The sequence below is a fragment of the Galeopterus variegatus genome, unplaced genomic scaffold (assembly GCF_000696425.1).
Source record: "Galeopterus variegatus unplaced genomic scaffold, G_variegatus-3.0.2 Scaffold454, whole genome shotgun sequence".
NCBI lineage: Eukaryota > Metazoa > Chordata > Mammalia > Dermoptera > Cynocephalidae > Galeopterus > Galeopterus variegatus.
In genome coordinates, this window is record NW_007726565.1 from 512893 (window position 1) to 523340 (window position 10448).

The 10448-nt window shown below is 58.4% G+C and overlaps 1 protein-coding gene across 1 annotated transcript; it reads right to left on the minus strand.

Moving 5' to 3' along the window:
• Positions 1-536: 536 nt before the first annotated feature.
• Positions 537-10122, minus strand: CRELD2 (cysteine-rich with EGF-like domains 2). Its single transcript, XM_008568969.1, has 10 exons — positions 9994-10122; positions 9120-9202; positions 8509-8619; positions 8186-8277; positions 7111-7287; positions 5538-5633; positions 4823-4906; positions 3718-3813; positions 2970-3110; positions 537-637 (listed from the first exon to the last, which is right to left on the minus strand). The coding sequence occupies exons 1-10, from the start codon at positions 10120-10122 to the stop codon at positions 537-539; spliced, it is 1110 nt and encodes a 369-aa protein (XP_008567191.1).
• Between the last annotated feature and the right edge of the window lie 326 nt (positions 10123-10448).

Below are 10448 nucleotides of genomic sequence, written 5' to 3' on the forward strand. Positions count from 1 at the left end.
AGGATCCTGGACTCCCCCAATCGCAGGCTCCGTCCTCCCACTTGAGGGTCCAGGGACTGACTCACAGCGGCGTCCCTGCCACGTCCTCCCTGCCCCTCACGTCTTTCCTTGGCTATCACTGTGGCTCCACCAGGCTGGGCACCCCACTCTCTAAGCCCCCCAGGGGCCTACCCAGCCACACCTCTCGGTGGTCTCTAGAACATCCCGTCAGTATATGAAGAGATGGGGTCAGCTTGCTGACAGGGTGTCAACCCCCAGCACAGACTTCCAGATAGGTCTGGACTGGACAAGAGCAGCCCCCACCCCACCTGCGCTGAGCCAGCTTGACTCCGTGTTCCCTCTAGGAATTTGGGGAGAACTGGCCTCCACACCCCCACCACGGAGATGGAACAGGAGCAAGCAAGGCCAGACCTGGGAGGCAGCCGCATGGGACATGTCAGCCTGCCCGGGGGGCAGTGTCCACCCCTGCCCGCCAGGGCCACACAGTCTGGCCTGCAGGCACTTGTTCCAGTGCCCAGGTGCAGACGTGGTGGTCATCAGGGCCAGGACAGTGCAGGGGCCAGCACAGGGCAGTGAGGCACCAGCAGGATGGGTGGTGACATTTGCATGGATGGGGCCGTGTGGATGGAGGGGGCGCCTGGAGGCCGGAGGGGCTGGGACGGCATGATTGAGGGGGATCAGTTGGAAGCGGTGGTGGGGCCAGACCAAGTGGGCTTGGGTGTCATCAGGACACCTGGGCTTCATTCCCAGTAGGCAAGAGCCCTGGAGGCGGCAGTGGCTCACACCCACCCTAATGGGACTCCCACAGAGGCCGCCTCAATCCCACGGCCTGCTTTTTTCTTGGAATCCCTTCATTCCTAGATGAGGAACTGGTCCTGGAGTTTGTGATGTTTTTCTCCAGCTCAACCCCCAAACAGCCTTTGCCCCACCTGCGGGTCCCCTTCCTCTTTGTATGTCCCTCGACTATGCTCACCAAAATGAGGGACCCACAGGTTGGGTCCCTGAAACTCAGTCACACTTACAAATGTACTTGCCTATGGCAGGGCCACTGCAGGGAGGGCCTGAACCCCTGCCCCCCATGCACATCGCCCCTGCTCCGGGACAGCAGAGCCACTTCCTGTCTGCGTTCTTAGCACACCTTGGCGGTCCTGTCTGTCTCCCGGCTCCGGCAGGGCAGGTGAAGCTGGACGCAGCAGACTCGGTTGGAAAGGTCCAGACTTGCGCAGTGAGACACACCCACACACGCTCTTTTCCTGACTATCTTTAATGGCCAATTTTATTATAAAGAACAGTATCAAAATATACAAGTCTGTTTAAGAACAACTGAGAAATGCAGCTTTTTAAAGGGCCAAATGAGTATCAATCGTTTCAAGGAAGGCAGCTCCCTCTAACCGTCTACCGGGAGAAATGGAACGATGTGCACGGGCCCCGTTCTGTGCAGGACGTCATTCTGAATAATTTAAAGGGCAGGTCTGACGTGGCTCTGGATTCACGTTACAAATCTTCACGGGAGGGCGGCTGTGTTGGGTCTCCTTCTGCGACTTCTGTCAGAAAACAAACACAGATCGTTGCTGAAGGCCAGCACTAAAGGCCTGAGGACCAGGCGTCTGTTGGGACAAGGGTGGTACGTGCAGGTGCTTGCATCCTGACGTCCAGCACCTGGCGTGTGGCCTGGATGGTGCCCAGGCTCCCTCTGGACACAGCAGCCATTCCAAGGGCAGCTCAGGTCAAGAACCCCGGTGCCCTGAAGCCCCCCACAGCTGGGGGGGGGACTCAAGCAGGTGAGACACATGGCCAAACAGCATCCTAGAGCCACCACACTGCTGTGGGCACACAGGACGCGAAGCTGGGAGCTGGAGAGGCCTTCCATGGTCAGCTGGGATGGGAGTAGAGTCTAAGCAATTGTGGGGGGTGGGGGCACGCTGGGAAACGCTGGAAGGAGAGGGCATGGTGGGCTGCAGCCTCGGGGCAGAAAGGAGACAGGGCTGAGCCATGTAGTGGCCCAGGAGGCAGCCCTGCGGCGTGCGACCATGGCTTTGTCCTCTGGCCTGGCCTCACAGTGCTGTCCACCAAGTTCTTTTCTTGTCGCTGGTGTTTCACAGTTTGTTACATTGCTTCTAGATGCAGAATCTCTTTTATTTATCCTGCTCAGGGTTCAGACAGTTTCTAGAATCTGAACCACATCTTACTCATTCTGGAAAACTCTTAGCCATTATCTCTGAACACTGCCTCTTAACCCACTCTCCATTCTTCTAAAACTTCTGTGAGACTGTCATGGATAGAACCATGTCCCCAGTACCTGTGGAGTGACCTGTTTGAAAGTAGGGTCTCTGCAGATGATCAAGGTAAGGTGAGACTGTGAGGTGGGTCTCGTCCAATACGGCTGGTGTCCTTGTGACAAGGGGACATTTGGACACAGACACAGATGTGCACATGAAGGACCATGTGGGGACAGGGGAAGATGGCCATCTACAGCTGAGGACAGAGGCTGGAGCAGGTTCTCCCTCACAGCCTCAGAAAGAACCAGCCCTGTAGACACCTCTGCCTCAGACTTCTGGCCTCCAGAACTGAGAGTACATTTCTGCACTGAGGCCCAGGCTCTGGCAGCCCCAGGAAACCGATTCAATCAGCGGGACTGCCTCCCTATCCTCCACCTCCCTACACGCTGCCGTCTGTCTCTGCAGCCGTCAGGCACTCTCCCCACACTCGTTTTCCAGTTCACTAATTCCTCCTCTGCCTCCGTCCACTCCTCTGAGTTTTAAGTTTCAACAACATTCCCTTTCGTTTCTCTAATGCCTCTGGGCAGAGCTTTCACCCACCGTCTTCCAGGAAGCTCGGCTATCACTGTCCCAAGGCTGCTATCTGTAATAATTTCTGTACCTGGGAGTTCCCAGACCAAGCAGCCAATGTGTCACAGACCCCAAACCCCAGAGGAAGGCAGGTGCGCCACGTGAGTGCCTGCCACTCACTGCCTGCTGCCATCGGCACACACGCATCTTCTGTCTCTTCGAAGCCTTCAGGACACACGCAGACGTAACTCCCTGGAGTATTGTAGCAGTTTTCATTTTTCCTTGCACATGCTTTTTCCGCTAGTGAGCACTCGTCCATATCTAAAATACAGCCCGTTTTCATGAATTACTTCATTTAGCAAATACACATACACGGCAGATTATGAAATTCATTCATTCATAATGCATTCACATAAGGAAAGCACAAAGATTATAAGCGTCACGTCAGAGAAAGAAACAAGGGTCAGGAAAGTCTCCACAAGGTAGATCTTCACGTCTCAGAGCTCAGGCCCTCAACTGCTAAGAGTAGAGACCAGACGCTGGTGACCATGAGTACGGGATGCCCAGTGTGTGCTCATGTGGCAACCAGGACCTGCGGGCAGCCATGACCATGGGGCCTGGATCTTGGCCACAGGGCTGAATAATCTCCTGGGAGCTGGGGGAGAAAGGGGCTGGGCACACCAGGCTGGACTGGAGACCGAGGGCAGCAGGTAGTAGCTGTCACGACAGCATCGTCCACACCTGGGGCCTGGCAAAGGGCAGACCTGGTCCCCCCTCCACTGCCCCATGTCCCATGAGCTCAGGAAGTGACACCTGCAGGACGAGTGTGAGCTGTTCCCATCCCCCAGTGGCTCCTCCTGGGGCCGTGCAGGCTGTGATCCCTCCAGAAGGTTTCAGCTCAGTCCAGCACAGACCCAGCTCCACTAACCTGTGCACTGCCCGCTCTCCTTTGTGTAGCCGGGGACACACTCTTTACACCTCCCTGGACCTTTTCCTGTGCAGCCCACACAGGTAGCATCGCATTCTAGAAACAAGAAGGGAGAAGACGTCAGACCACTGTCCACGATAGCAAGACGGGCCTGGAACGACGCTGCGGAGACGCTCGGCATTCATCACTGCAGTGGCTTTGTGACAGCCCACCTTTGTCTCCCGGCCAGAGCGCAGACGCCCTTCACTTTACACAACAGACCAAGCAGACAGCAGGGGGAGCGGGGTGAAGGAGCCCTCCTGTAAGTCCTTCTGCCGAAGGAGAAATCGGCGACGGCAGATTTTCTTGAAACAAAATCCCCCTCACGCCTGGTGACACTGGTCTGTTCGTTACTAGGAGCCCAATAGCAACCGCACAGAGACTCCTGCGGGGCTGCTGGGGGAACATCTCATCGCCATCGTCAAGGAGGATTAGACCCACCCAGGGCTGTCACAGACAGAGGGGAAGACAGCCTCGTCCCCGCTGCTGGAAATGGGAACTGGCACAACCTTTCTGGGGACATCATGGCCCTAAAATACACATTCCCTAGACGGAGCAATTTGGAAGTTAATCCAAAGAAAATAATACAGAATGTGAAAAGTTGTGCCTACAAGAGTATCCAAAGTTTATAACTGTGGAAAAATTGGTGTAATTTAGACATCCAACAACAGAGATTAGTTTTAAAAAGTATGAAATAATGGCATGCTCCAAAATCATTAATATGATGATGTAGGAAAAATGTGATGTACAAAGATGCTCACAACGTGTTGAACTAAAAAAACCCAGGAAGAAGGAACCATGTTAAATAAGTGTGAGCAGCGCCGCCGTAGGAGCACGTGAGATGAACAGGGTCGCTCTCGGTGGAATGGATGTTTTTCAAAAATGTCTTCAAGTTATTTAAATTTTCTAGTTTTTCTGCAGAAAATATCTATGACTTGTATAGCCACATTAAGTGTTTTTAAAGCAGTTAGAATATACAGAAGTCATGCTAATAAGCGGCAGGTAAGTGTTTGAAGAGGAAGAACTGGAACCCCAGCAGGACTCCCCCTGGCCCGGGCACGCGCACCTTCACACGAGTAGGAGCCCCTGACGTTCTCACAGTACTGCGTGTCACTGCAGGGCGGGGTCTCTGCCGCACACTCATCCACATCTGGAACAGAACAGCACAGCGGTGAGCACTTTTGAAAGGACACGGCCCACAGCCGGGCTGGCAGGGAAGAGTGGGACGGGCTGGGGACGAGGCACAGCCCCACACCCTGTCCTGTGGACACTCAGTGCCACTGGTAGAGGGGCTGCCGCAAGAACGGCGGTGACAGGCCCAGGGCGGGGTCTCTGCCGCACACTCATCCACATCTGGAACAGAACAGCACAGCGGTGAGCACTTTTGAAAGGACACGGCCCACAGCCGGGCTGGCAGGGAAGAGTGGGACGGGCTGGGGACGAGGCACAGCCCCACACCCTGTCCTGTGGACACTCAGTGCCACTGGTAGAGGGGCTGCCGTAAGAACGGCGGTGACAGGCCACTGGCGTGCGAGCCACATTGCTGCCTGTGACCCCAGGTCCCGTACCCCTGCTCAAGTGTGAAGCCCGGCTGATTTGCCTGTGGCTGAGCAGCTGCTGGGGTGAAACCAAAACCCACGCCAGCCGTGGGGGGAGGGCAGCAGAAAAGTCACACAGCTATAGTGTGGACGCTCCCCTGCCCCAGTGGCCGGTTTCTCTGGAGCTCGGAGGTGCTGCAGGACCGGACTCGCAGGCCCCGCGCTCAGGGCAGCGCCCCTCACCCAGGCAGGCATCCTCCTGGCGCACCCAGCCCACTTCGCACTCGCCGCAGTCTCTGTTGGTCGGGCCCGAGCAGGTCCTGCAGGACTCGTCACAGGCTGTAAGGCAAAGGCAGGCCGGGTCAGGCTGGCCCTTCACCGGGGCAGGCTCCAGCTCAGCGACCAACGCACAGGCACGGCTTGCTTCAGACACGAGGAGTTTAAGTTCATCAGGAGAACAATGGAAAGAGAAAGCAGAGAGAACAACCCCACAAAAGTACGATCAGTTCTGCAGGTAAATCTGCGCACGTGATTCATGATATTCACAGACTTAAGGAGGAAAAACCCGTGTGGAGTTGTCAGTGCTCGCAAGTGATAAAATCCTCAGCAAACCAGGACTCCAAGGGAGCCTTTTATAACTCAAAAAAGACGGCTATCCACACGCCGGGGCTGACAGCCAGCTGGGAGCGTGGGCTCCAGCCACTGTCCCCCCACAGGCCCCGCATGCACCGATGTCCCAGAGCCAGGGAGAGCCCGGGCGCAGGAGTCAGAGAGAGGCTGTGTCCTGACGCACGGCATGTGCACAAGAGCCACAGACCGAGCACTCGCCCCCACGCGGGAAGTGCACACGCACACACAGTTCTCCCACACGTCAGAGACAACCAAGGAGAAAATGCAGTTTAGAAAGACGCCGCTCGCAACTTCCTGCCTGGATTTATAATGCATAAGTGTGCAAGCTCTTCACAGAGGACGCTGCCCTACACACCCACGCTGGGTGTTTGTTGTGGCTGGTCACCACCCAAAGGCTCTACCTCTGCACAGCCTGACAGGACAATCTGAAAACCCACAGGGAGGGAAGGGTCTAGAACAAAAGCTGGGACAATTCTGAAGACCCTGGTGGGCAGACCCCCTTGTCCAATGCCAGGCCCTATGATAGTGCCAGGGCAAGCAAGATGGCACATCCTCTAGCCAGGGGACTGCTTGGGGGGACCCGGGGCCACACGTGTGGTCTCCAAGGGTCCTGCCAGTTCTCATGTGTGGCCACCTCTCCGTGCCTCTCCTCTGGGGTGCGGGCGGGCTCAGCACTGTTCTCTGTCCACTCGAGTCACCGAGTGAAGCAGGTGCATCTGGCCTCCGCACCATGCACCGTGTGGTGAGGTCCTGCAACCAGCCCCAGGACACCGGACAGGTATGCAAAGGGCTGTCGTCCTGCAGGGAGAGCCTCAGGGGGAGAGCAAGCCTTTTGCCAGAACGTTCCAGGTCATCGAAGGAAGAGGGTGTAGTCCACCATGAGGAACCTAGAGAACCCAGCACAGAGATGACAGAGCCTGCCAATGCAACACCGCTGGACCCTCAGTCCTTTCTAGAAGGACTTAGAAGAAAAGTGAGCGGCTTTTCCCTTCGAGGGTTTAGGGACAGGACGTGCATCCTCTGTGGCTTTTTCTCATACGTCTCATAGAGGCCACATCGTCCGGGTCTCCTAAGCTCCCCTAGACATCTGGGGTTAAAAGGTTAACAGGTCCTCACCCCCACCTCTGCCCCCGTGCAGCACCACCGTCAGGCGGTCTGGACCTGCATGCTGGGCGCTGCTGCCTACCTGTGCAGACGCTGTGGGTCTCGTTCCTCAGCGAGCTGAAATAGCCGTCCACGCAGTCGATGCACAGTGCCCCCTGGTACCCCATGTGGCACTGGCAGGACCCGTCCCCCTCTCTGCTGCCGTCTCCACTGCAATGGCCGTTCCCGCTGCAGGGCCTCTGGGACCCGCCCTGGCACGCTTCAGGGGACACAAAGCCATGCTCAGAGCACACCCAGGAGGCGGCGAGCATGGCGCTCTCACACGGAGATAATGCCACCGCACTGCCTCACCGTGCTCACAATCAAATCTCACTAAAATCCAAAGCCTGCACAACCCTCGCTGAGGAGACACGGGAGCCCGTGAGCTTGGCAAGGGTGTCTGCGGGGCCCATGGTGGGAGCGGCCTGTGGGTCCCCGGATGTCACTAGCTTGTGTGGCTTTGGGCAGCCTCACCTGAAACACGGGACAACAAGGACACTGACACATCGGGCGTGTGGGACCACAGGGGAGGCGAGAACGTCGGCCGCCACGCCCAGCGCAGCGCCAGGGAAAGCAGGAGAGATGGGCAGGAGGGGCTGCGGTCCGAACGTGAAACTTGTGCCACCTGACCCAGCTTGGCCAGTGTGGCTGACGTTTGTGACAGCCGAACAGTGACCTGTGGCTTGTTTCAGTGCACACGCCTTCATAACAGAGCTCGCTTCCCCTAGGCTGAGGGCCACATGCCCAGCCCGGCGGACGCCCACTGCCCTTGGCCCACTACAGACGGGTCTTGGCCACTCTGTGGTCAGCACCCAGGCAGGGCAATTAGGAAGAACCCACAGGTTGAGTCTTCTCACCGTGGGCTACTGTGAGTCTGGGAACCCCGAAGTAAAAGCCCAGTTGGGGTAAGATACTCAGGCTTCTACGGCCCAAAGGAGAACGTCCCTAAAGCGCGAAGTTGGCGGTGATGCCGCAGTCCCGGGGTACGGGGGTGCACGTGTCTGTCTTATGGAAGAGGGAGGGTCCCGGCCTCCTCTGTGGTTCTGTCCACCGGGGAGTCACAGGAAGAGTACGAGAATGACGTGGGAGGCTTGGGAAGCCCCCGAGAGAAAACATACCGAGGCAGTCGGGCCCGTAGGTGCCTGGGGAACAGCACACTTTCAGCGTTTCCACACAGAACCACTCAAACAGGTCAGGGTACTCCGTCTTCCTAGAGGTTTTAAAAAACGTTCATTAAATCTCAGGTGACAGATTTCTTTAAAACAAAGATGCGGCATAAGATAACACATGCTCTGGACTGTCACAGGGTCGGGGAACCAGAGTCCAGGTGTGTGGCCTCCCGGTTCGGTCACTGCACTCCATGATGCCCAGTGAGGGGTGGGGACGTGGCAGCGCAGCACTGTTCCTGTGCGGTGCCTGGGTGACCGGCCTCGGCACTCACAGCTGCAGCCACCAGGCCTCCAAGTGTTCCTCCTGCTCCTCCACCATCTGGTTGCACCCAAAGTCGCTGCTGTCGCACAGACCCTCCACGATCTCCACGAAGCGGATCTCGCTGGAATACAACCCACCAGTCAGCACCGCAAGGGCAGGAGGATTCCAACAGCTATGTCCTGGGGCCCCATCTGGTGGCAAGCTGGGAACATGGTGACTTCTTAGCCCAGACACATCCTGAACCAACACATCAGCTAGGGAGTCAGGGCAGAGAATGGACCTTGGAGAGGGTCCAGCAGGGGGCCAGAACTCTGAGGAGGGAGGGAAAGGACTATCCACCTGTCAGGGGAGGCCAGGAGGGTCCACACATGTGGGACTGCTGTCCCAGTTTACGTTTTCAAAAGGCCACCCTGTCTGTTGAGTGAGAATGGGTTTCAGGGACCAGTGTGGAGGCTGGAAGTCCAGTTAGAGGCCAGTGCATTAGTGTTGGCAGAGGCAACAGGTGGCTGGCATCTAAGGGATTCTTCTGTGTATCTGTCACCAATGCAGGTGCCAAAGGCAGGACACTGGGCTTCTTGGGACAGGGCCCACTGCATCCCATAGCGGTGCTCGGACACCCACCTGAACTCATACTTGGACAGCGTCTTCTCCTCCCAAGCTGTGTTCCCACCGCCGAAGTTTTTCTTCGCTGTGTCCACCATCCCCTGCAAGGATAAGGTGTGCACGGGGATTGGTGCCGCCTGCACTGCCCCACCCCACCAACCCCATGCCCCCGGCCGGGTGCCTGGCCCACCTGGCTGAACTGTCCACCAGCCCCAACCTTGGGCACCAGCCCACCTGGATGAACTGTCCACCAGCCCCAACCTCAGGCCCTGGCCCACCTGGTTGAACTGTCCACCAGCCCCTGACCCTATTCCCTGGCCCACTTGGCTGAACTGTCCACCAGCCCCTGACGCCCTGTTCCCTGGCCCACTTGGCTGAACTGTCCACCAGTCCCTGACGCCCTGTTCCCTGCCCCCCTGGCTGAACTGTCCACCAGTCCCTGAACCCTTACTCCTTGGCCCACCTGGTTGAACTGTCCACCAGCCCCTGACCCCCTGGTTCCCTGGCCCACTCTGAACTGTCCACCAGTCCCTGAACCCTTATTCCTTGGCCCACCTGGTTGAACTGTCCACCAGCCCCTGACCCCCTGGTTCCCTGGCCCACTTGGCTGAACTGTCCACCAGTCCCTGATGCCCTGTTCCCTGGCCCACCTGGTTGAACTGTCCACCAGTCCCTGACGCCCTGTCCCCTGGCCCACCTGGCTGAACTGTCCACCAGTCCCTGAACCCTTATTCCTTGGCCCACCTGGTTGAACTGTCCACCAGCCCCTGACCCCTGGCCCACCGGGATGAACTGTCCAGCAGCCCCAACCTCAGGCCCCGGCCCACCTGGATGAGCTGTCCACCAGCCCCTGACCTCGGGGCCCCACGCCCTCACCCGGCGCCCGGCCCACCTGGTTGAACTTGTCCACCAGCCCCCGGCACCGCTTGCAGGGCGTCGGCTTCCGGGCGGCCTCGGGCGCGGGCGGCAGCAGCAGCAGCAGCAGCAGGAGCCCCAGCGCGGCCCGGGGCGGCGGGTGCATGGCGGGCGCTCGAGACCCCGCTCCCGGCCGCCCGGCCGTTCCCGGGGCTACTGGACAGCGCCGGCAAGGCCACGCCCAGCCGGCCGGCTCCCGCGCCGCTATTGGTGGGCAGAGTCCGCCCCGTCCTTACGTGGCCCAATCCGAGATCGCCACGAGCAGCAACCAATGGGAAGGTCCCGGGTCAGCGTCCTGCCGGGAGGGAGGCGTGGCGTAGCGGACCGAGCCCGCCCCTTGCGAGGCCCCGCCGCGGCGGCCATTTTTACTCCGGGCACGGAGGGCGTGTTCCGCGACGGTGGCTGGGGCTTTGGTGGCCATGTGGCTAGGCT